The sequence below is a fragment of the Lithobates pipiens genome, unplaced genomic scaffold, assembly GCF_037356315.1.
Source record: "Lithobates pipiens isolate NorthernLeopardFrog02 unplaced genomic scaffold, aLitPip1_a1.2 Scaffold_1, whole genome shotgun sequence".
Lineage (NCBI taxonomy): Eukaryota > Metazoa > Chordata > Amphibia > Anura > Ranidae > Lithobates > Lithobates pipiens.
The window spans coordinates 241,929,777-241,956,434 of NW_027507685.1; the positions used below are offsets into that span (position 1 = coordinate 241,929,777).

At 45.0% G+C, this 26,658-nt stretch overlaps 1 protein-coding gene and 1 non-coding gene across 4 annotated transcripts in view; both read left to right on the top strand.

The window, feature by feature from the left end:
* The window catches only part of LOC143986378 (uncharacterized), a 31,582-nt gene that overhangs the window by 2,699 nt on the left and 2,225 nt on the right, over window positions 1-26,658 (top strand). Inside the window, exons 2-7 of one of the 3 annotated variants that reach the window (XM_077484787.1) lie at window positions 4,312-4,398; window positions 10,541-10,636; window positions 14,210-14,299; window positions 18,647-19,585; window positions 23,918-23,989; window positions 24,217-24,273. In XM_077484787.1, the coding sequence (XP_077340913.1) occupies window positions 4,317-4,398; window positions 10,541-10,636; window positions 14,210-14,299; window positions 18,647-19,585; window positions 23,918-23,989; window positions 24,217-24,273 (1,336 nt within the window). In that variant the 5' untranslated portion in view covers window positions 4,312-4,316. The remainder of the gene's footprint in view (window positions 1-4,311; window positions 4,399-10,540; window positions 10,637-14,209; window positions 14,300-18,646; window positions 19,586-23,917; window positions 23,990-24,216; window positions 24,274-26,658) is intronic. The other 2 variants (XM_077484788.1, XM_077484789.1) reach the window with 2 other exon arrangements.
* On the top strand, window positions 487-569 carry TRNAL-UAA (transfer RNA leucine (anticodon UAA)). The gene has a single exon. It is a non-coding gene; the product is annotated as a tRNA-Leu (tRNA).

Below are 26,658 nucleotides of genomic sequence, written 5' to 3' on the forward strand. Positions count from 1 at the left end.
GCACGCTCGCGGAATGGCGACCAACTACGGTAACATTTTTTTTTTTTTTTTTACAGCTTACCAGTTTAGCGTTAAAGAAGATTATTGCTAGAATTATTACTCTTACTCTACTTAAAGTAGCGCAACGCTGAATAGCAAAAAAGTGGCCTGGTTAAGAAGGGAGTAAAACCTTTCCGGAGGTCAGGTGATTAAACAATTATAAAAATGCAGGAGACTTTGTATTACATGAATGTTTTTTTTTAAATGCGCCTCCGTCTTTGCTGAAGTGCTTTAACTCGCGTATTAAATAAAATAACATTTAAAAAAACTAAAATGAATAAAAATCTTTGGGGAAGAATTGTTGGATCTTATACTTTCTTCTGGATTCCATGATGATGGTGATGGGGGGGGGGGGTATAATATCATGAACTTCCAGAGGTAGGGGAATGCGAAGTATTCCGGAGCTGAGAAGGTGATGGAGCATCTTGGTGAGGTATAGAATCAGCTACCAGGATGGCCGAGTGGTTAAGGCGTTGGACTTAAGATCCAATGGACGTATGTCCGCGTGGGTTCGAACCCCACTTCTGGTATCAACTTTTTATTACAAAATACTCTCCTAATTTCTTCACAAATCACGCTTGTACACATTGGATCCTGCCAGGTAATTCCAAGAACCCCCAACAAATAAGAGGGAGACAGTAATCAGTTATAGTGCACTTATGCAAATTTGTCACCATGTGGTTGATTTACTAAAACTGGAGAGTGCGAAATCAGCTCCCAGTTTTTTTTTGTCAAAACTTAATTGAACAAGCTGAAGTTAGAAGCTGATTGGCTACCGTGCAGAGCTGCACCAGATTTTGCACTCTCCAGTTTTAGTAAATCTACCCCCCTCCCCCCCCCAAGTGTTACTGTCAGGGAAGAAAACTCAAATGTGTGCCAATCTTTACCTGTCTGGCGGATGTGGAATCCTGTCTTTTGGAAACCTTAAAAACGTATTGGGCTGCATTACTCAACACAAAAAAACAAGGCGGTTTGCTTTATCCTGCAATTCTTCTTTAGTTCACATCAAGGTGTTGAAAGAGGAAAAAAAATTAAAAATAAGAAAGAATAGAAGTAGAAGTTTGCGGGTGTAGGATGAAAAAAGAGAGCTGCAATGTGTGGTAACAGTGCATAACATTGCGCATTACAATTAGGGGTGCGCATCTTCACTGGTCCCACGATTCTATTATCTTGTCCGCGATTTGATTCCGCGAGGCATCACGATTACTGCGCAAGTGCGCATGGTTAAAAAATGTTTTATCCAAAGATTCAAGCAGTCAGAAAAACACAATTTTTCTCCAGTGGCAAGGGGATGGTGGGATCAGACTGAGATGGTGGGTTCAGAGGCACGGCGCGATCAGAAATGGATGGTGGGATCAGACTGGGATGCACCAGACTGGCATGGTGGGATCAGACTGGCATGGTGGGATGGTGAGATCAGACTGAGATGGTGGGTTCAGAGGCATGGCTGGATCAGACTGGGATAGTGGGTTCAGAGGCACGGCTGGATCAGACTGGGATAGTGGGTTCAGAGGCACGGCTGGATCAGACTGGGATAGTGGGTTCAGAGGCATGGTGGGATCAGACTGGCTTGGTGGGTTCAGAGGCACATTGGGATTAGACTGGCATAGTGTGATCAGATGCATGGTGGGATAAGGCAGAGGGGTCATGGTAGTGTAGGGATGGAATCAGTGACACTGGCACTTACCTGCTATTAGTGCCAGTGGATTCCCCCTCCTCCATGCTGCTTGGTGTGTTTTCCCCCTTCCGGTGCCTCCAGTGAAGCCTCTCTTCATGTCGGGTCTCCTTGAGCTCCTCCCCCTGCACTGTACTGGCTGTCAGCTCATCAGCTGACTCTGCTTCAGTGAAGGGGGAGGGGAGGGGGCGTTATTTAGCATACAAGCTCTTCCTCTGTGTTTCTCCCGGAGAGGCAGAGCACTGCACGGAGCGACCAATGACGTCATCAAAAATCTATTCGGCCAACTCGCAACATCGGTGCAGCATCGCGAACGTCCAAATCGCGATGCAGCGATTATATTCAACAGCACTAATTACAATTCAAATACCAATACACGTATGGAGAGCATATTATTAAAGGGGTTATGAAGGCCGAAGGTGCATTCTATACATCAAGATAAAAAGCCGCCTGTGTGCAGCCGCCCCCCTCCCAAAACTTACCTGAGCCCCACCTCTCTCCAGCAATGTCTACGAGTCCCTCGGCCTTGCAGGACTCTCCCTCCTGATTGGCTAAATCTTCCGGAGGTCAAGTGGGTAAACTTAAATTTTTTCTTTTTTTTTTTTTTTTTTTATATTACTATTATTATTATTTTTTTTTTTTTTTACTTTACTGCTATCACAAGGGAGCTGATTTGTGAGCTTTTGCTCGATCAGCTTCTTCCTCGGTTAGAGCAGCGAAGACTTTGTTTATATGTAGTAAATACATCAGTGGCAGTGAAAGGGTTACACTTCTACAACATTTTATTTTATCTTTATTTCTACATTTATTTCTACATTTATCTGCCTTCTTAGGTATCCTCTGGGATTGATCTGATGCCACGGTGAATGTTGCACACCTCAGTTTTGCAAGCACATTCCTGATTACTTCTCTCACCTGCACGTCGTCGGGTATTCAAAGTGAACAGGAATTTGTTTTTCACATTGAATAATCATTTCACACAGAATACCAATTGAAGTGAATATCTTTGCAATTCGTTGTGTTTAAAAATTCTTCATTCTTTTAGTGAATCAGCCCAGCTGTGTTCCAAAAGGGTCCCACAACTGACATCACAATGCTTGTCTTCTAGTAAAAACAAAAGAGAAGAAATCTGTTGGTGGCCTGGTGGTAACTTTTTAGCCTCCTCGGTTTCTAGTCTTTAGGAAGAATCTTTAGCTGGCTGGATTGGTAGAATATCCACTTTCCGACCGCCTAACTGGAAAAAAACATGTCATTACTTTACCATATAATACCAGGGTGCAGCTAGATGCCATAACCCCAGTCAGATTTCCTCAGCCGCTAATCTTTCTGCTAAAAGTGATCCGAGTGGCTGATTAGCCACTAGATCGCTTTTTCTTTTTTTTTTTAACTTTAAGTCTTTATTGGAGTTTCAAAGAAATACAGGAAACAACAAGGAGAGTGAGAGCTGCTAGATCGCTTTTAGACGAGGCAGGCCCCCTGCGTGTTTCCAGTGATTCCGATCCGGTGGTATTGGTGGCTGGCCATAGAGATTAGTAGAAGAAAGATGGCCCCCGATCACCTCTATGGCCTAGGAGGCCGGGAGCAACGTCACTTCCGGGTTCACAGCCCATGTAAACAAAGCTTTTTTATTTTTTTATTTTTGGAAAGCATTAGATGTGGTTTGTATCTTATTGTATTTTTATTGATCGGATGCTTGTAATTTTATTGGAGAGATGTGGGGTCCGATTAAGCCCCAGATCTCACCATAAAGAGGACCTGCCATAGTTTTATTGTTGTCACAAGAGATGTTTACATTTCTTGTGACAGCAATAAAAATGATAGAGATAATTGTTTTATACTCTGTCTCTATCCTAGAAGTGCAGAATCGCGTATATATGATGATATAGAGATATATATCTATCTATCTCATTTTTTTTAAATATAAATTATATATATAAATTATATATATATATATATATATATATATATATATATATATATATATATATATATATATATATATTATATAATACACACACACACACACACATATATATATATTATAATATAATTTATATACAATTATATTATTATTTACTATGTATATAATTTATATACATAGATTCTGCACTTCTAGGTAGTCTCTTCTGTCAAACATAATCAAAGAAATTTCCAAGCTCAGCCTGCAACCTTCCCTTCCCTCCCCTCCAATCAGCTCTCAGGCCTCTCCTGACTGAGCTCTGCAGTGTGTAATTTCAGCTCTCTGTCCCTTTCTTTCTGACCGCTCGGACAGGCTATATAGATTCTGGGCTTTGTGTTTATGTAGAGAAGAGAATACTGCTGATAAACAGGTACAACTTATGTAGGAGGGGCGGGCCTAAGACTCCATACACTCGCAGGACATCCTCAGTCTTCAAGGTTGAAGGATGCTCAGCATCATTCAGGATAGAGGACTGAAGACAGTTTTTGACAGGAGGAGAGTGCTAATGGAGGACAGCTCTAGGTTGAAGCTGAGTTTTGCAGCCAGACCTGCTTTTTTCACAATTCTAAAACCAAAATAAAATCAAAGCTCCTTATGAATAAAAGGAACGTAAACCCAGCATTTATTTGTTTTTCAGGTGGCATGTCAGTGAATCCATACCTTTTCCCAAGAGTTAAGGAAGAAGGCGACATGGATAACTCTTATACGGACAACTCTGGTCAAGGTAAGAACCGGGGGTGTTGTACAAAGTTACACTTCATCACTGCAAGCCAATGAATACAGATAGACACACACCTTTAAGCCAGGGCTTGACAAACCCCAGGCACCAGGTCGCAGCGGTGACGAGAAGTTTTGTCCCACCCTGTGTGTGCCAACCCACCCCGCGTGGTATCCGGGGCTCCGCTTGCGCACATGCGGCCCCAGGACCGGCATAGTGGGTGCCGCCCGGTATTGGGGGCTGGGGGAGGAGGGAGAGTGGACACACCCCTTCTAATTGACCCGGAAACGACGTGTGACGTCACTTCTGGGTCCCCGTTGACAGTTTCTCCGCTCATCAAGGGCAGAAAAGAATGTAATGCAGTTTAATGTGCATTGCATTACATTCAGTGGAGCACAGGGGAGATATGCGGGGTATTTTAGAGAACCTCTTACCTAATAATAAAAATAAATAAAAATCGTCACATGGGGATTTTTTTTATTTTTTAATTGTAAAAAATTAAAGTTGCACATAAAATCCCCCCCAAAAAAATGTAGGCCCCCACCCCTACAAATACACTCGTACAAACGTAAACGGAAAACTTTGATTGCAATACACGTTACATATCACTGTGGACGCTGGAATGAGAGCAATAATTCTAGCACCAGACCTCCTTTGTAATGCTAAACTGATGGCTTATAGAGGGCTTTTAACCACTTGGCCTCTGGAAAATTTAACTGCTTCATGACCAGACCGCTTTTTGCGATACGGCACTGCATTACTATAACTGACAAATGCGCGGTCATGTGGCGCTGTACCCAAATAAAATTTACGTCCTTTTTCTTCCCCCACAAATAAAGATTTCTTTCGGTGTTATTTGATCACCTCTGGGGTTTTTACTTCGTGCTCTATAAACAAAAAAAAGAGCGACAATTTAAAAAAAAAAAATAATAAAAAAAAAACAAAAAAAAACATTATATATATATATATATATATATTTTTTTTTTTACTTACTCTAATTTCTTCATAAATTTAGGCAAGTGTATTTTCTGTTACATGTTTTTGGTAAAAAAAATCCCAATAAGCGTATATTGACTGGTTTGCGCAAAAGTTATGGCGTCTACAAAATATGAGATATTTAATTTTTTTTTTTTTACTAGTAATGGCAGCGATCAGAGACTTTCTAGCATCACTGTGATATTGCACTGGACAAATCAGACACCGAGACTTTTTGGGGACCAGTGACACTAAAAATATGCACTGCCACTGTTCTAATGACACTGGCTGGGAAGGGGTTAACATCAGGGGCGATCAAAGGATTAAATGTGCGCCTAACCTTTGATTCAGTGTAGTGGGGGAGGTGCTTTGACTACTGGACGGCATGGATTGGTGTTCCTGCTTTATAGGAACACTGACAGAATGGCAATCTGCCTTGTTTGCATAGGTAGACTGCTGCTCTGCCTGTGTAACGAAGCATCGGCGGGTGCCAGCGGACGAGTACATTGTACCCGCTGTGTATAATCAGTGGGAGCGGGTCGTCGGTAGCACGCATGCACGCCCCAGACCCTGGAGATGTCAGATCGGGTATTGGATTCGACACCCTGCCACAGTATATGTACTGTGGGCGGTCCACAAGTGGTTAAAGCGTCACCTATGGAAAATATAGGGTACTGACATTTTTAAGGATTTACATGTTATCTCTTTGGTCGTTCAACCTCGGCTTTTATAGGTTACCAAAAGATTGGGTCATTTATTGCATTTTTGTACCCCCAAAATAAATTTTTAATGTGTTTGTATTTTTTTATTTTTTATTTTTTTTACTAAAATTATGTTTCCTAGACCTTTTCAGTAATACCGTGTGACATAAAAAAAATGGAACTAGCCTTATTTTATTCTCTAGGGTGTCTGATTTCAGAAATTATTTAATGTATGTAATCTTCAGACCTAAAAATGTGCAAAAATCGTCTCTGGTTGTGGAAGGGTTAAAGGATAAGTTCACCTTCGGGGACATGTTACATGTCCCACCTGTAAAGTTTGTTAGTTTAAAAAAAAAAAAAAAAAAATTAGCTGGCTCCTAACTTGTTTTTTAGATTGAAAGCATATTTGCCCTGAAGCCAGCCATACGTGGATCGAAATCATCAGGTTCAGCAGGGACCAGCTGAATTTTGATTCATGTATTGGCACTGTGGTTGTACAGAAGCCAAGCTTACCGTTCAGCTCCTGTACAACCGCTCTGTTGGATTTTTCCTGATTGATCAGTGCCACAGGCTATACCCTGCAATGGCGATCATCGTATTCTGATGGCAGGAAAGTCATTGCGGTGTATAGTAGGGATGTACCGAAATTTCGTCCACAGAAACATATCGGCCGAAGATGAAAAATGCCCGATAATTGAGCCGAAAATGGGGTGGGGTGGGGCTCCTCCCCCCCCTCCCCTGGTACCACCTATCATGGGGCTTCCTATAGCGTACAAGAGAGGAGAGCCACCACCTGGTTGATTAGAGCGCCGGGAACATTACAGCTTTCATTTCAATAGCTGTTACCTGTGCCCGGACAAGGGGGAGGGACTGTATTTGACGGTGCGCAGTGGGGAACACACAGCCATTGAAATTAAAGCTGTGATGTTCCCAGCACTCTAATCAACCAGGCAGCGGCGGTGGCTCTCCTCTCTCTTCCCTTCACAGGCTGGCTGCACTACTGGGGACACTGGCTGGCTGCAGTACTGGGGACAGTGGTGAGGCTGCATTGATCTCGTGTGTCATGTCCGCAGTCTCTGACCATCTCCTGTACCACGTCCGCAGTCTCTGACCATCTCCTGTACCACGTCCGCAGTCTCTGACCATCTCCTGTACCACGTCCGCAGTCTCTGACAATCTCCTGTACCACGTCTGCAGTCTCTGACCATCTCCTGTACCACGTCTGCAGTCTCTGACCATCTCTTGTGCCACGTCTGCAGTCTCTGACCATCTCTTGTGCCACGTCCGAAGTCTCTGACCATCTCCTGTGCCACGTCCGCAGTCTCTGACCATCTCCTGTGCCACGTCCGCAGTCTCTGACCATCTCCTGTGCCACGTCCGCAGTCTCTGACCATCTCCTGTGCCACGTCCGCAGTCTCTGACCATCTCCTGTGCCACGTCCGCAGTCTCTGACCATCTCCTGTGCCACGTCCGCAGTCTCTGACCATCTCCTGTGCCACGTCCGCAGTCTCTGACCATCTCCTGTGCCACGTCCGCAGTCTCTGACCATCTCCTGTGCCATTTTCCGCAGTCTCTGACCATCTCCTGTGCCATTTTCCCCAGTCTCTGACCATGGATTCCTGCCGCTAGGATTCGCACCTTAGCTAAACGCTCGTATGAATGCTGCCTTAAAGATACTCTTATAAAACTAAAAATGAAAGTGGAGTTCCACCCAAAAGTGGAGCTTCCACTCGTTGTACTCTTTCCCCCCTCAGGTGACACATATTTGACCATTGATGTCACCAAACCGGGCACCCTCCTCTTTCCCCGGCTGCCGGGCCAGTAGGAGAAAGGAGTACCCACCACTGCAAAAATTAAAAGCCAGCAGCTGCACATGGTGCTCCCGCCACCATTGCGAGTAGGAGAACCCAGCAGTGTAGCCTTATGGCTTCACGTCGAGAACCCTACTGCACAAGTGCGAGGCTCCGCTCCTCTTTCCTACTGGCCCGGCAATGGGGGGGCCCAAGCGGTGATGTCAGTGGCCGTGGCTCCCTCAAAGATATCCTGTCCCCCCCCCCTCCACCCGAAAGGTGCCAAATGTGGCACCTGAGGGGGGAGGAAACAAATGAGGGGAAGTTCCACTTTTGGAACTCCGCTTTAACCACTTGAACCAATGGAAGATTTACCCCACTTCCTGACGTATTCTTTGCGATACGGCACGGTGTTACTTTAACTGACAATTGCGCGGTCGTGCAACACTGTACCCAAATAAAACTGATGTCCTTTTTTCCCCACAAATAGTTTTATTTTGGTGGTATTTAATCACCTCCTAGGTTTTTTTGTTTTTGTTTTTTTTGCGCTATAAACAAAAAAACAGACTGACAATTCTGGAAAAAAAAAAAAACTATATTTTTTACTTTGGGATATAAAACATACCCAGTAAAAAATTAAAAAAATATCTAATTTCTTCATCAATTTAGGCCAAAATGTATTCTGCTACATGTTTTTGGTAAAAATAAATCCCAATAAGCGTATCTTGATTGGTTTGCGCAAATGTTACAGCTTTAACAAACTATGGCATATTTTTATTTTTTACTAGTAATAGTTCCAATCAGTGAGTTATAGCAGGGCTGCGATATTGTGGCAGACAGACGGGCACTAACTGACACTTGTTGGGGACCAATGACACTAATACAGTGATTAGTGCTAAAAATATACACTGTTACTATACTGATAACACTGGCTGGGAAAGGGTTAAACATAAGGGGCGATCAAAGAGTTAAATGTGTTCCTAGGCAGCGTTTTTAGTACACTGTGGGAGATGCTTTTACTAGGGGATGCCTCCCCTCCTGTCAGAACAGCAATTTGCTTTGTTTACATAGGCAGACTGCCGTTCTGCCTCTGTGCTGGGTGATCGATGGGTTCCGGCAGACTTCGAGTGTATAATCACAGCGGGAGAGGTGCTGCTGGCGGCATGCATGCACTCCCCCAGCCTGGAAGTGTCGGATCATGTACTAGATAATTGATCCGGCACAGCAGTGCCACCTTGCTACCGTATATTTAAGTTATACGGTTGGCAAGTGGTTAAAGCTGAACTTTTGATACACTTTACTTAGTTTGGGCCAGCTCAGCCCAAACAAACTATGTCCTTCACTAACATGTGAGGCCGCTGGATGTGCAGTATAAACTGTGTATGTAGCAAAGGCCACCTACAGCATACCACACCGTGTTCTGGGTTGGAGCCAAGACCTTCCCCTCTCATACCTGCAACACAGAAGAGTCTATCTGATCGCTGCTCAGCCATTCAGAGTAAGCTATGTATTCTAGCAGTGAATACAAAGCTTCCTCTGAATGGCTGAGTCTGAGAGGTGGGCTGATGATGTCACAAACTCTGACTCAGCCATTCAGATGAACCTTTGTATTCGTTTCTAGAATACATAACTTTCTCTGAATGGCTGAGTGCTGATTAGATAGACTCTTCTGTGTTCCGGGTATGAGACAGGAGTGTCTCGGCTCCAACCCAGAACATAGTGCGATATGCTGTTTGTGGCCTCTACATACAGTTTATACTGCACATTCAGCGGCCTCACATGTTAGTGAGGGAAATAGTTTGCTAGGGCCAGCTTGGCTCAAATTAACTATGTAAAGTTTATCAAAAAATTTTAAATACCAAAAATGTCATACTTGCGTCCTCTGTGCAAAGGTTTTGCACAGAGTGGCCCCAATCCTCCTCTTCTGAGGTCCCTCCGAGGCGCTCCTGGCTCCTCCTCTTCTCGAGTGCCCCGTCGGAGAAGCGCTTTCCCCGGGGGCACTCGTGCTGGCATGCTCTTGTGTCTTGCTGCTGCATCAATTGATGCAGACGGCAGGACTCCGGCCCCCAAGTCATTGGATTTGATTGACAGCAGAGGGAGCCAATGGCGGTTGGGGGCATTAAATATGTGGCTCAACTGTGGGCTTTTACTCCCCAGGAACTACTAGTGTGACCGAACCCTTTTAACAGACATTTTGATACTAAAATACGTGTAGCAAAATGTGCTGGGCGTGAAATAAGCAAAGTGACAATATCTTCTAAGTCACCCTTGGATGGATCGAATCTTGGCTGGTTCAACAGGGACGGGCTGAGATTCAATCAATCTATGGGCAGGCTGGTTGTATAGGAGTCGATCCAGTGATTGACTTCAGTACAACCAGATTGTTTTTTTTTTTTTTGTTTTTTTTTTTCATGCGATCATTTCCGGTGGCTACAGCTGCCAGCAGTGATCATTGTGTTTTGTGGGCCGGGAAGACTCCCTATCGGTAAAACACAATAGCAATGCAGAAAGGATTCCCCCATCAATACATGGTGGAAGAAAAGAAAATTGCATAATCTATGGCCAGCTTTAGACCAATGGTTTGCAAGGCTCGGTCAATAAACCTTTTTAGTTTCTATGCACAGAGGTGTTTGTCGTATGTAATGGGCAGTTTCTGTATTTATCATGATTTTGTGTTTTTAGAGCTCTCCGCTTACTCTGATGTCTTTGATCATATTAAAACGGAAGATTCCAGCAATTCATATGGATCTGTGAGGGAGGAGGGAGACAAGATGCAAGGTATCACTGGCATGTGGTTTTATGTTGGTAAATCAACAAGTAAAGAAATTAACCACTTCAACTCTGGAAGATTTACCCCCCTCACCCCTTAATGACCATGCCATTTTTTGCAATACAGCACTGCGTTAATTTAACTGACAATTGCGCGGTCGTGCAGCGCTGTACCCCCTTAGTGTGGGGACAAATTGGACACTAAGTGACACTTTTTTGGAACCAGTGACACTAATATAGTGATCAATGCTAAAAAAAAAAAATATGCACTGTCATTGTACTATGGCGCTGGCTGTGAAAGGGTTAACATGAGATAACATCAGGGGCGAACAAATGGTTAAATGTGTGCCTAGCTGTTTCAGTGTAGTGGAGGAGATGCTTTTTACTAGTGGAAGGCTTGGATCCATGTTCCAGCTTTACAGGAACACAGGGTCCTTGCCGTCTGTACTGATAGAACGGCAATCTGCCTTGTTTACATAGGCAGATTGGCGTTCTGCATGTGTACAGAACGATCAGTGGGTCCCGGCAGACCTCGGGTCCCGTGGGACCCACCAATCAGCTCCTGCTGTGTAGAATCTCAGCCAGAGTGAGCAGCCAGCAGCGTGCACTCACGCCCGATACCCAGAATTGCAGGATCATGTATATACACATGATCCTGTGCAGCATGGCCGCCCTGTAGCAGTAAATGTGCTATAGGGCAAGCGGTAATAAAGCAGTGCAAATGTTTTTAAAGCCTTAAGGGTTTTCACCTTGCTGCATTCTGTGACTAAGCTTGGGGGGAGGGGGCAGAGCGAAACGCGTTGTGGGCGTGGCCTGGACGAAGTCCAGACTTCAGCTGCCACTCTATTTGCCTTCCTAGGAACTCTCGGATATGCGGCATCAGGGAACACCCCCTCATCTCCTTGAGCCATTACGGGGGATGGCCACCATCCCCTGACTGCTCTCCGAGTGGCAGATGCGGAGGCATTTGTTTGCATATCCCCCGTTCATCGAGGAGGGGCCTGGAGCATGGGCAGGGACCCCCGAATAGGAGGATAGGGACTGCTCTGTGCAAAACCAATGCACAGAGTAGGTAGGTATAGGCATGTTTTTTTATTTTTATGAAACCACTTTAAGAGTCAATCAGCCCGATCTATCATAAGCCATACATAGCCAACAAATACATTTTAGGCTTTAAGGAAAATTGGCTTTTAATTACTTGCTCTAAAGTAACGTGTGTAGCTAATGTTCACTCCAAACATAAAGCTGCACTCCGACCTTCCCTTCAGTCTTGAACAGTTGTATAAGCTCCTCTCCTGGACTGAAAGTGGTTGTAAAGCCTACAATTTTTTTACCTAAAAAATGTTTTAGGTCTCCACATTCCCCCCCCCACCCCCACTTTTACTTACCTGAGCCCTCATTGATCCAGCACTGTGCACGTTGCAGCTCTTCTCTCCCCTCACTTCTGGGTCTTGCTGGCTTTGCTGTGGCAGCGGGAGCCATTGGCAGTGACGAGAGAGTGGGTGGGGGGGGGGGGGCGCGGGGCTGAGTCCCGCTGTCTGCGCCAGTCGACGCAGCCGCGGGACTAGGGTGTGAGCACACATGAGTGCCCCCCATGGGAAGTGCCTTCCCCTGGTTACACTGGACAAAGGGGAGGTGCCAGGAGCGCTGGCGGGGGACCCGAAAAGAGGAGGTTCATGGCCGCTCTGTGCAATCGTAAGTATAGACATATTTTGTTATTTAGCCACTCAGCCCACTTCCTGATCAGACCATTTGTTGCGATACAGCACTCCGTCGTTTTACCTGACAATTGCGCGGTTGTGTGATGCTGTACTCAAATAAAATTGATATCCCCCCCCCCCCCCCCCACAAATAGAGCTTTGTTTTGGTGGTATTTGATCACCTCTGCAGTTTTTATTTTTTGTGCTATAAACAAAAAGAGACCGACAATTTCGAAAAAAAAAAAAAAAAAAATGTTTTGCTTTCTGCTATAATACATATCCAGAAAAAATGTAAAAAACTAATTTCTTCATCAGTTTCGCACAATATGTATTCTTCTTTTTTAGTAAAAAAAAAAAAATCCCAATAAGCATATATTGCTTGGTTTGCGCAAAAGTTTGTAGTGTCTACAAAAATAGGGGCTAGATTTATGGCATTTTTTAAAAAAAAATATTTATTTTTTGTTTTTACTAGTAATTGTGATCACCGATTTTTTTTTTTTTTTTTTTTTTTTTTTGCGGGACTGCGACATTGCAGCAGACAGATCGGACACTTTGACACTTTTTTTGGGAACAGTGACACTGGCAGGAAAGGAGTTAACACTAGAGGGCGATCCAGGGGTTAAATGTGTTCCCTGGGAGGTGTTTCTAACTGTGGGGGAGCGATGTGTTACACTGGAGGAAAAGAGAGATCATGATTCAGCTGAGCTGAAACACGATTTCTCACTTTTCCTCCCTGACAGATCAAAGGTGTGTTTTGTTTACATTAGCACGCTGCTGATCCGTCTCTCCTGTGACCGTTCATCGGGCATTGCGGCCGCCGGACCCGCAGATTTGCTCCTGCTATGTCCAAGCCGCGTCCACAAAATCACACACATACATCGTGATTTTGCGCACCCGGGCTGTCTGGGAAAAAAAAACAAAAAAACATTACAATCACTTGAATTTTCTTACTCTGATTTCACTGCATACTCTGAGCTTCTCACAATGTGCCTTGTGCAGCAAGTCAGATAGAGCCGTCTCGTTTCCTGGCTGGAGGACATCCGTCGTCATCTAGTGTTTCCTCTGCAGCCTGACTGTCTCTGGCCTCACTCCTTTCATTCATTGGATTTCAGTTCTTTCAATCATGGAGACTCAGCGTCACATGTTGGTATTACTTGGGTGGTCTGCTGTGTATTATAAACGGTTTCACACACGCATTCCAAGAAAAAGTAAAATACATTTCTTAGCTGGCTGTTCTTTGTCTTCGACATTGAAAAAAAAAGGTTATTGATTAAATGATATATTAATATTTTACTTTTAAAGGGGTTGTAAAGTCTTGTTTTGTTTTTCATAAAAATAACATACTTCATACTTACCTGCTCTGTGCAATCGTTTTGCACAGAGCAGCCCCGATCCCCTCCTTCTGGGGTTCCCCAGGCCCCTCCTTTTTGAGTGCCCCCCACAGGAAAGCCAGTTTCCCTGGGGGCACCTGTGTGGGCTCACTCCCACTGCTGCGTTCATTGACACAGACACCAGGACTTGGGGCCCTCCCCCGCTCCCCCTGCTCCTGTGTCACTGAATTCGATTGACAGCAGTGGGAGCCAATGACTTCCGCTGCTATCAATCTGTCCAATGAGTAGAGAGACAGCAGCTGGACCTTCATTTGTGCACATCGCTGGATTGGATCGGGGGTCAGGTAAGAAAAAGGTGGGGGGAGGGGGCCCACTCTGGGGTAGGGGGTGCAGTGCAGAAGGTTTTTATGCCTCAAGAAAAACCTCGAGGCTTTACAACCACTTTAATGTTTTCCCTTCATACATTCAAATTATATAAAGACAATTTTGTTTTAATGTATACAGTAATAGAAAACAAATCTTCACCTCTTATTCAATCTCGCATTGTTTAGGTGATTTGATTTATAACCCGGATACTTTGCTTTGGATCAAGCGGGTTGATGAAGCAGAAATGACAACTGATGAGGACTCAGAAGCAAAAGGTATGTATGAAATTTGCAAATTTGCAGTGTGTTCTGTGGATTCTAAACTGGAGGCGGCTACCTAGCATGCTAAAGCGTTTGTCCAAAGTCTGGGTCACGCAGGCTTATAGAAGTGCTGCAACTTGCTGAAAGCCCACTCAAGCTTTCTAATCACTTGTTTAACCATTTGCTTACTGGGCACTTTTACCCCCTTCCTGCCCAGGCCAATTTCAGCATTGTCGCACTTTGATAATTGCGCAGTCATGCTACACTATACTCAAATGCCATTTTTATCATATTTTTTTCACACAAATGGAGCTTTCTTTTGGTGGTATTTAATCAATATTTAACCACTTGCTTACCGGGCACTTAAACTCCCCTCCTGCCCAGACCAATTTTTTGCTTTCAGCGCTGTCACACTTTTAATGACAATTGCGCAGTCATGCTACACTATACGCAAATGACATTTTTATCATATTTTTTTCACACAAATGGAGTTTTCTTTTGGTGGTATTTAATCACCACTGGGTTTTTATTTTTTGCTTAACAAACAAAAAAAGAAATTTCATAGTTTGTTATAAAATTTTGCAAACTGGTAATTTTTCTCCTTCATTAATATTTGCTGATGAGGCTGCACTGATAAGGCGACACTGATGGCCACTGATAAGGCGACACTGATGGCCACTGATAAGGCGACACTGATGGCCACTGATAAGGCGACACTGATGGCTACTGATAAGGCGGTACTGGTAGGTGGCACTGATGGGCACTGGTAGGTGGTATTGATAGGCAGCACTGGTGATGACTCACTGGTGACATTTATCGGTGGCACTGTGGACACTGATGGGTGGTACTCTGGGCACTGGTAGGTGGCGCTGGTGGGCGCTGGTAGGCCGCACTGTTGTGCTCTCGTAGGTGGCACAGGTGGGCACAGAAGCAGAGGCTCTCAACGATCGGGACTGATCTCTCTCTCACAGCCGCCGCTACAGCGCGAGGAGAAAAAATAGCCGATCACCGGCTCTGTTTACGTCACATGATCAGCTGTCACTGGCTGACAGCTGATCACGTGGAAAGGGGTCAGGATCGACCCCTTACTCTGATCTGTGATCAGCAGGGGGTGCGCAGGCCACTCGAGCACAGGAGGACGTCTATGGACGGCTGGACACCCTCCCAGCAAAGTAAGTCCGGGCTGCAGCTGTCTTTCGGCTATACTACGGATGGGAAGAGGTTAATCGCTGATGAGGCTGCACTGATTGGTGGCACTGATGAGGCTGCACTGATTGGTGGCACTGATGAGGCTGCACTGATTGGTGGCACTGATGAGGCTGCACTGATTGGTGGCACTGATGAGGCTGCACTGATGAGGCTGCACTGATTGGTGGCACTGATGAGGCTGCACTGATTGGTGGCACTGATTGTCAGCACTTAGGGGCACTGATAGGTGGCACTGGTGGACATTGATAGGTGGCACTGCTCAGCAGTGCTGATATGCACTGGTAGGTGCCACTGATTAGCAGCAGTGGGTCTGAAGTGTGCGGGACCGATGGCCCATTTACTCCAGACGGTAATGGCCTTTTTTTGTTCCTTCTCACGCTGTAAGCTCTGTTTACATCACATGATCAGCTGTCATTGGTAAGGGGACTCGCTGATCACAGAGCAAGCAGCTCATGCATGGGAGGAAGTACATGGACGCCCTCCTGGCAATTTAGGCCTGCGCTGTAGCTGTCTTTCTGCTATAACGCGGATGTGAAGAGGTTAAGGGACAGCTATTACTCTTGTGAAGCATATCTAGACTGGTGCTGAAGCGTGCTTTAAAGCAGTTGTAAATCCCGCCCGCTTTATTTTTGCCTACAGGTACTCTAAGCCTAAAATAAGGCTTAACTTTAGGTCAAATGAATTTCTCCTAAATATGCACCGTTTAGGAGATATGCAGCCTCTAATGTCAGCGGCGCATGCGATTTGAAGGTCCAGCATACTGTGCCGGACCTTCGGAGCTTCTTGCTGGAACCAAGGGTGCGGGAGCAGATTTTTGCCAGTCGCAAGCTGTGTCACACCCCTCCAGCCTGTGTCTTAGAATAAGAGGGAGGTGAAGCCTCCATCAATCTACATGTAATATACTTCCTTCATTGTGTTTAGCTGGTTAGTGGGCATGGAGGAGGAAAGAGAGAGTAGGCTGTTATTTACCTCTGTGACTCTGTAGTCGCATGGGCTGCTCAGATGTTATAGGGAAGAAATGCTCAGGGTAGAATATACACTGAAAACTGAGCATGTTCACTAGCCGCCAACACTGCTCTGCAAAATCCCCAACTGCAGTGGGGACATGGACTGGAGGGGGGTGGGGGGAAGAGATAGAGAACAGCAGGGTCAACCAGGTTTTTTTACAGAAAACAAATCTCATAGTGACTGACTATGAACAGCAAGTAATACATCATTTGTTTTTTTTATGATGTGGACTTCAGAGTTCAGAGCCATGTCATTGCTTGTCACCGCTCTTTGCACCCGCTCCCACCACCAGATAAGAAAGAGGACTTGTGTTCTCATGACCAGAAGGCACCCGAAACAGATTTTTAAGAAAATAAATAAGGGTGCAGAAGGGGTGCACCAAAAGCGAGGGAATAGCAGCAAATAGGGGGCAGGGAAAAACGAATGCTGCGTACACGCGATCGGAATTCCGGCAAGAAAAAGACTGATGAAAGCTTTTTCATCGGAAAATGCGACCGTGTGTATGCTCCATCGTAATTTAGCTGTCCGAATTCCCGCCAGCCAAAAATTGATAGCATGTTCTCAATTTTCCAGACGGAAAAACTTTCTATCAGTAATTCCCATCGTGTGTATGCAATTCCGACACACCAAAAATCACGCATGTTCAGATTCAACTACGAGACAGAAGTTATTGACTACTGGCTATTGAACTTCCTTTTTGTATTCGCGTCGTACATGTTGTACGTCACCGCGTTATAAACGAACAGACAACTGCAGATATCGCCCCGGTACTGTTTTTTTTTTTTTTTTTTTTTTAGAGACGGCTCTCTTATAATAGCAATTGGAGCGGCTTACTACTCGATTGCTATTACAAGTAATGGGAAGGGGCTGTCCCCCTACCACCGCCTTCTGCAGCTCCCTCAGGCTTCATACCAGTAAACCGGAAGCGATGACCTGACAACTCCTGTTCTCGGGACCCACTAACAGGCCAGATTTTAAGTATTACATTGGGGAGATGTAGACTAGAATACTGCAATTACTGAACGGCAAATGATATCACCTGTGATGTATTTCAGTTATCTTGCAAACTTGGTCTGTTAGCGGGTCCCGAGAAAAGGATTTGAGAACCACTGCTCTAGAGGAACCCTAGTTGAAAAACCCTGCTTTAACCGCTTGCTGACCAGCCACCGTCATTATACTGAGGCAGGTCAGCATGATCCCGCGAGCCGTCGTAGCTATACGTCGGCTCCTTTAAGTGGGATAGCAGGCGCGTGTGTGCTGGCCGCTGCACTGCAGGGGTGCCGATGGTCGCGATTACTACTGGCCACAAGCGATCGTGGGCACGAGAGGCAGAACAGGGTGCGCGCGTGCGTGTGTGTGTGCGTGCGTACACACAAATCCCTGTTCTGTTCTGTGAGCAGAGACAGATCGCGAGTAGCTAGGAACCACGATCTGTCATTTCCTCTAGGTCAGTCCCCTCCCCCTACAGTTAGAAACACACACTGAGGGAACACAGTTAACCCCTTGATCACCCCCTAGTGTTAACACGTTCCCGTGCATCATTATAGCACTGATCGCTGTATAAATGCCAATGATCCCAAAAATGTGTCCAAAAAGTGTCCGATGTTTCCGCCACAATGTCGCAGTCCCGATTAAAAATCGTAGATCGCCGCCATTACTAGTAAAACGAAAAAAAATTATAAAAATGCTATAAATCTATCCCCTATTTTTTGTAGACGCTAGAACTTTTTGCGCAAACCAATCAATACACGCTTATTGCGATTTTACCAAAAATATGTAGAGGAATACATATCGCCCTAAAATTTTTTTAATCGCGATATTGATTATAGCAAAAAGTACAAAATGTTGTTTTTTTTTTTCAAAATTGTCGCTCTTTTTTTATTTATAGCGCAAAAAATAAAAACCGCAAAGGTGATCAAGTACCACCAAAAGAACGCTCCATTTGTGGGAAATAAAAGGATGTAAATTTTGTTTGGGTACAGCATCGCATAACCACACAATTGTCAGTTAAAGCGACGCAGTGCAGCATTGCAAAAAAATGGCCTGGTCATTCAGCAGCCAAATCTTCCGGGGCTGAAGTGGTTAAAGTGTATCCCGTTTCTGTATGTAAGAAGTAAATTTTAGTACATTTTTGTCTTCTGACAGAGCATCAGGTTGATGTGCTATCCAGCAGAGAGGGATACCTAAAAACGGGATCTACAAGTAGTATCACTGATAAGGAAGTGAGGCGACGCCCTCGGTTTTCAGCCTCCGAAGAATTTGTTCTGGTGACTGAATTGTTAGAACACTACGACAGACTTTTCGGGGAAAGAGCCAGAATTACCCCATTTGCACAGAAAGTTTTGATTTGGCAGAAGGTCCTCAATAATGTGAATTCTGTCGGCGTGGTGCAGAGAGGCATAGAGGAGGCCAAGAAACACTGGCATCTTTACAGGCATAGACTCATGGAGAAACTAGCTTCAGTCCGAAAGCACGGTTCTGGACCTGGCCACCCCTTGTTTATGCAGTTGACACCTTTGGAAAGCAAGGTGGCCAACCTGTTCAAACTGGAGTACATGCTCAAGAGCCCACAACATGTCCTTCAGAGCCAAGGCAGCGTGGACAAGGCAGGAGAAAAGGGCGGTGTGTGTGTTCAAAATGGAAGCAGCACCGGCGATCCCGGCGTTGGTAGTTATGGGCAGGGTGATTACTCTTACATCAAAGCTCCCCGTAACATCAAATTTTCCTTTGACGAAAACTGTGCTTTGGTACACGAAGCTGTCGGCGTGTGGGACAGTATTATTGGCAAGGATGCAGCCACTACCTCTCAAGCCCGTAAGAACTTCCTGTGGTCCAGGATTGTAGAGGCGGTCAATGCAGCAGGAACCCAGCCCCGAAGTCCAGAAAACTGCAAGAAGAGACTAAGAGATATTAAAAGACGCGTGAAGGCAAAGATGGTCGACCAGCGCAAGTATTTTCAGCGTAACAGCGGTGCTCCTGGCTTGGAATTACAGTACCTGTCCTATGAGGAAGAATTAATGCACGTCATTGGCCCAGATACCGTTCGACCGATAGATGGTCATGTAGATACAGATCGAGAACCACGTAAGTCCAGTTTTATTGCTTGAATGTTTTCTATCCGCTACTGACTTGTTTTTTTTTTTTTTATCGTGTCATGAATAGGGCTGGGGAAAAAATCTTTTTAAATCTTGAATTGAGTTGAGAGGTCAAATCGATTCAAAAGGTCAGCAAATCGATTTTTTTATTTTTTTTCCACCAGGACCGGCTCTGACACCGCGCCGGTCCTGAGGTGCTGCAGGCAGGAGTTTTTATTCGAGGCCGCGGCTTCAGCCTAGGCCATGAGGCCGGAAGCCGTGGACTAGGCCGAAGCTGCAGCCTCGCCTGAAAACTCCTGCCCGCAGCTCCTCGGGACCGGCGCGGTGTCCATCAAAAAAAAGAAAAACTTGATTCGAATCGGGAATCAAGTTTTTTTTTTTTTTTTTTTTTAACTTTTGTAACCTTGTAGCTTCTTTTTTACCACATACAGATACAATTGGTAGCATTGTCCTTGTCGCATTTAAAAACTTCCAGTAGTGTCAGACCCTTACATCTCCCACCATGTTCTGTGTAACTGCAGGCCACAGCAATGACATGTCGGTTAGCAAAAGGAACTGCAACACGCGGCGGTGAACGCAAGGTATCCAACACACCTGAAAGTGTTTAATGTGAGCATTCTTAAAGTGGTTGTAAACCCTTAGGCCCCTGTCACACTGAGGCGTTTTTCAGGCGCTACAGCGCTAAAAATAGCGCCCGTATAGCGCCTGAAAAAAGCGACTTCTTTCACTCCAAGTCCTGCTAGCCGCATCTTTGGAGTGGTGAGGTAGCGGTGTATTCACCGCTCCTAGCCATTGAAATCAGTGGGGCGGTGTGTTTATACCGCTGGCAAAGCACCACTGCAGCGGCGCTTTGTGGGCGGTTTTAACCCTTTTTCGGCCGCTAGCGGGTGGTTTTAACGACGGTAAAGCGCCGCGCAGTGCCCCAGTGTGAAAGGGGCCTTACATATATCGAGTGAAGTGGTTATCCTCAGGTGGCACACAGCGATGAAATAAATCTTTCTACATAAGCTGTACCTGTTTATCTGCTGTCTTATCTTCTCTACAGCCATTCAAAGTATAGAATTTATACAACTTGTCTGAGAGTTCAGAAAAAGGGGGATGGAGAGCTGAAGTTGCAATCTGCAAAGCTCAGTGAGAAGAGCTCTGAGAGCTGATTGGAGGGAAGGGACCCCCTTCACACAGCACCACAGATGCAGAGCTCAGGCAATCAATCAGCTGGAGCTTTCTCCCCTGTCACCTTTTTTTCTCTTGGTGTCAGAAAAGTTTGTCAGAGGTGATTCACGCTGATAGCAGAGGAATGAAGCAGCAGACAGAAATTACACTTCCTGCTTTTAAAGGAGAAGTACAGCCAAATCTTGTTTAGCTGTACTACTCCTGTGACCCGTTTTCAGCAGACAGCGGGCCGAAGCTGACGTCGCAGAGCTGGTCCAGGCTTGGGAAAGATCTGCCCACATGCTTAGACCAGCACCAAGCTCAGCCTCTCCTAAAGCTGTTGAGTGCCTAAGCCGGCCGCTCCGGCCCCCTCCACAGCCCAGCGCTCCAGTGAGCGTGGGGGGGGGGGGGGGGCAGGGCAGAGAGCTGCTGAATGACAGTCACCAGATCTCTTCTCAGGGAGTTGTGTGAACCAAACGTTCGGCGGTGATTGATCGTTCGGTTCTCAGTGTTAGAACCGCAGGGGGACAGATGCAGCATCAGATCGATGCTGCATCCACCTAGGTAAATATGATTCCAAAAAAAAAATCCCCAAACTTCTCTTTTTTAATTGAAACAAGTACACACTATAGGGGCACATGCTTTGTACATATTTCATATCTGAGGTTTACAACCACTTTAGGCCAGCCATAACTCTAGGCAGGACAGGTGAGTATAGAGTCTCTTCTTTTGCAGGTACTGCTTTTTTTAAACCTCTTTTTAACCAAGACACAGAGTCACTTTAACTACAGCAAGTGGGTAGGAGGTATTTCTTTCTGGTGCTGCACTTAAGGACATAGGAGCCTCTCTCACATTCTAGGACCAGGCTATGTGTGGGACCTTGGCTTCTTCCCAAGCTAAGAGTAACCTACACCCCCTGTGGCTTCCATTCAGCTGCCAAATTTCAGAACATCAGAGGGCTGTCCAGGCTCCGACAGCTGAATTCTGAGGCTTGGCTTCTGAAGGAATGAGGGTAGAAATTCTGACCCTATGGACAACCTTAGGGGTTGAAATGCAAGTTGGTGGCACTGGTATTTATAGATTTGCATTTAAGAATGCAGGTACTCGAAGACACCACCAGGTGCCTGCACTTTGTGACATTTATGATCTTTTGAGGTGACATTTAATTTGTCCAAGAGTCCTGTGTAAGAAAAGCCACATCCCTATCTGCTAAGTCCTACGCCTTGCTTTAACAGTGTCATTGCCGAAGCAGATGGCTATACTTGCTTTTTAAAGGGGTTGTAAACCCTCATGGTTTTTCACCTCAATACATTCTATGCATTGAAGTGCAAAACCTCTTGTAGTGCACCTGCCCCCCAGAACCCCCCTTTTACTTACCTGAGCCTGGTCTTTCCTGCGCCGGGGATGAACACACCCGCTCCAGTTGGTGTCTCGTGTCCTGATTGGATAGATTGATAGCAGCGCAGCCATTGGCTCCCGCTGCTGTTAATCAAATCCAATGACGTGAGAGCCGGAGGGGGGGAAGCCGAGTCCTGCTGTCTGTGTCAATGGACGTGGCAACAGGACATGGGAACGTGTCCACACGGGTGCCCCGAGGGAGAGCGCTTCTCCGATGGGGCACTCGAGAAGAGGAGGAGCCCTGCTGAGGGTCCCCAGAAGAGGAGGATCGAGGGCCACTCTGTTCAAAACCAACTGCACAGAGGAGGTAAGTATGTTTAAGAAAAAAAAAAAAAAACTTTAGATATCCTTTAAGCATGGAGAAATGTGTATGAACCATCATTCATTTCCACAGGAAAGGAGAGGGACAGGTCATACATGACCTTGGTTTGCAAGATCTTGGTTGGCCTGTAGCCACCTTCTGTACACATAAATATAGCAGCACACTGGTGGGCTTTATATCCTTCGTCGGTGGTTGCTATCGGGGACCATTCCCAGCAGGAAACACTGAAGGTGACTGCTAGCAGTGGATATAAATGTATTGTTTTCCAATGGGTTGGTCTGGTTCCCACTATAACTAACAAAACAGAGTCACCGATCCAGGTGAGCATTTAGGCCGGCAGCCCCTCCATATACAAGCAGTTGCTGGTCTGATCTGTGATCACGGCAATAGAAATACAAAGATGAAAGGCTGACCTCACTCCCAACAATGTAACGGATAAACAAAGTTTTGTTGAAGTCTTCACAACATTAAAATACAACCACCACAGCTTCAAAGTGGACAGAGGACAGTTGATGTGTTTCACATGGAATGTGTTTACTCATAACTGTCCTTTCTTTTGGAGCTGTAGCGCTTGTGTATTAACCCCTTGGCGCCAGCCACACGCCTCACGGCAGGTGGGTCTTGGCGCATAGCGGCTGCATATTTGCGTGAATTGGTGCTGTGCCCGAGAGCGCACGCCCTGCATACTCTCAGCATAGTTACCATTGGCTGATGGAAAGTTCCCGATCGCTGCTTGCGAATGGGAACTTTCCAATCATGTGACCACCATGACAGTCAGTCACAGCGGTCACATGATCGTTAACCCCCACCTCACCTCCCGGCATCCTAAACCTCCTAAAGAGCCAGGAAGTCTGGTGGCCTGGCGCCCAGAGGTTTATGTTCTGAAGACTTCAACAAACTTTATCTGTTGCATCTTTGGAAAGCTGTCAGCCTTTCATCTTTGTATTTCTATTGGTCTGGCTGCCAAGCACCTGACTACTGTGACAGCCAATACAAGAGACCGCTAGCATCTATCATTCCTCAGGATTTTTATTGAGGTAATTTTGCAAGTGCAATATACAAAAATGCATAGCCTCAAGTGTGGTATGGTTTACTTTGCATTTTGTATATTGCTCATGTAAAATTACCTCCTTTAAAATCCTGAGGTCGATTGGTTGAGTGCTGGCGCTCCCTTCTACTTATTGTTGGTGTATTGCTGCTAGCCATGCACTCCCGACAAAGGAAACGAAAGGGTTTGGTTCTGGTTGGATTTGTTCCATGATACCATGACAGTCGATCGCATCGATCACATGACCAGAAAGCCCAGGAAATGCCTCCAGTGTAAAGCTGAGCTGGCAGTAAGAGGGTAATAAAATTTATGCCACAAAGGCCACAAACTCAAAAACTTTATTTTTTTTTTTTTTTTTTTTTGTAAACTTTTTTTTTTGTTTGATTTTTAACTTTTTGCAGGTATCATTAATTATCCCCAACCAGCGCTTATGGGGTTCTCCTCTCCTGCCACCATTATGCAGAAAAAAGAAGGTAGGAGAAAAACTGTATATAAAGTAGGAACACTGTTACTTTCTGCAAAAGCTTACTGAATTTTTTTTCTTTGTTCTTTTTTTTTATTTTTTTTATTTTATTTTATTTTTTTTTTCACTTATATCTATTCCCTTAAATGGGGTCTTTAGGTAGAAATGGGTGAAGTGGTTGTTATTCCTTCGTACTGACTGACCTTACTTCATAAGGTCTTTCTTAACTTCCAACAGGCAGATCTGAGCCTGAAGACACCTGTGACGGTGAAGACTTCTGGAACCATTCATCGTGTAAGTATTACGTGGAAGGTGAGAATGTTATGTTTACTCAGCAGCCACTTTATTGTTATGTCTGTCCCTTTAAAGTGGTTGTAAACCCTTTACAGACACTTTATACTACAGGCAAGCCTATAATTAGGCTTACCTGTAGCTACGCTAGATATCTCCTAAACCTGCACAGTTTAGGAGATATCCCTGTATTTGCATGTGCCGACATCATCGGCACGTGCGCACTTAAGCAACATGCGTGCCGTTGCTTCGGTTGTACTGTGCCATTACCGGCAGCTCCCGCGCGCATGTGGAAGTGACGTCATCGCGGCTCGGCCAATCACAGCGTCGGAGCCGCGAAACCCGGGAGTAACCCCCCAGGGAGATGTCGGCCACCGGAGCGGTGAACGGGGACCTCTGCGGGGGCTTCAATCTCAAGTACTAGCTCATTATCCCTTTTTCTTGCAGGGTTTTTTTGGGGGGGGGGGGATTTTTTGAATGGGTTTACAACCACTTTAAAGCAGTAGTAAATTCTTGTTAAAAAAAATAAGTTTTTTCCTCCAAGGCAATATCATAATGTGCTAGTAAGCACCACATACTAGCACATTATGAAAGACTTACCCTGAAACGAAGCCTTCCAGCGGCACACTGTCTCTGATGCAGAGGCTACCATCTTCTCCTGGTCTTCCTTCCAGGTTCGTAGGCTGTGGCCACTTGAATGGCCGAGTTGTGATGATGTCGCTCCCTCGCAAGCTTGCTGGAGTCAGGGTCATGGCAAACAGCTCTGAAGGAAATGGCATGGGTATGCTGCCCTTCCTTCAGAGACCTCACCGGCTGCTGCTTGCTAGAATATCTCCTACACAGTGCTGGCTTTAGGTGATATTCATTTTACCTACAAGTACTGTAAGCTTTATTATAAACTTACCAGTAGGTAAAAATTTAAAAAAGAGAGTTTGTGGCTGTAAACTCTATTACACCACTTGAACCTACAGGCAAGCCTATAATAAGGCTTACCTGTAAGTACTGTGAATATCTCCTAAACTTGCACGGTTCAAAGTGCATGCAGCCGATGACATCATTGGCGCATGCCTTCTGAAGGTCCGTCTTACAGTGCCGGACCTGTAGAGCCCATGCCATCGGGGGCTAGAGAGCAGTAGGATCAACCAGGTTTTTTGCAGAATACGTGAAATAAATCCTATAGTGGCCCAGTGAGTATAAACAGCATGCAATACACCATTTATTCAGAGTTTTTTTAATGTTGTGGGTAGGGCTGAAACAACTAAACGATTATGAAATTAATCGATTACTATTTTCATATTCGATTAATCGGCCAGTAACAAAATGGGGTTAAAGTTAATGAGTCTGATATTTACCAGATTGATCCTTTAACGGTATATGCGGTATATCTCTCCTCTAATGGTATATGCGGCATATCTCTCCTCTAATGGTATATGCAGCATATCTCTCCTCTAATGGTATATGCAGCATATCTCTCCTCTAATGGTATATGCAGCATATCTCTCCTCTATATAGCCTATAATAGTATATACAGTCTCTCTCTATCTCTCTATCTCTCTCTCATAATAGTATATATGGTACATCTCTAATATATCTCTTCTGTCATTCTCAAAGTGGATTAGATATTTTGCTCCCTAACCATATAGTTGGTTATTTATATTTACCACTGCATATAGAGATATCTCAGAATAAATTTCCTTTTTTTTTAAACTTTACCTCTTAACTAAATTATACACCACACTTTTTTTTTTTTTTAAGGCTATTAACCGATTAATCGGTCAACTAATAGATTATGAAAATAATCGTTAGTTGCAGCCCTAGTTGTGCGTTAAGGCTTGGTTCACACAGGGGCGACTTGTCCAGGCGACTTAGCCGCCTGACAAGTCGCGCTCCATTCTGTACAATGAAACCGTTCTAATAGGAGCGACTCAACTACTTCACTACTAGTACTACTGTACTACTTCAGGCGACTTGCATTGACTTCTATACAGAAGTCGTTTTGCAAGTCGCCGCTGATCGTTTACAGGTCGCGGCGCTGCATGTTGTGCCTCCCCTGTGTGAACCGAGCCTTAGTGACACTTTATCAGCGGGTAATATGGTACAAGTCTCTATCATTGTTTTGGTTTTGAAATGGAAAACAAACAGACAACCAGATTTAGATCATTTTCAGAAAGGTGTGTACATTGACGTCCTCTGTATCAGTGCAGTTTTCCTTTCATAGCTGATGTGGTACTGAAACAATGCAGACATGTGATGACAGTATGCATCTTACCAAAATTTGCGAAGTGGCGCTTTTAAGAAAAAAATTAGCCCAAAAAATTAGCCAATACACAATAGTTCAAAAATAAATGTATTTTATTTTATTTTTTTTAATTGCCAGCATCATGTCAT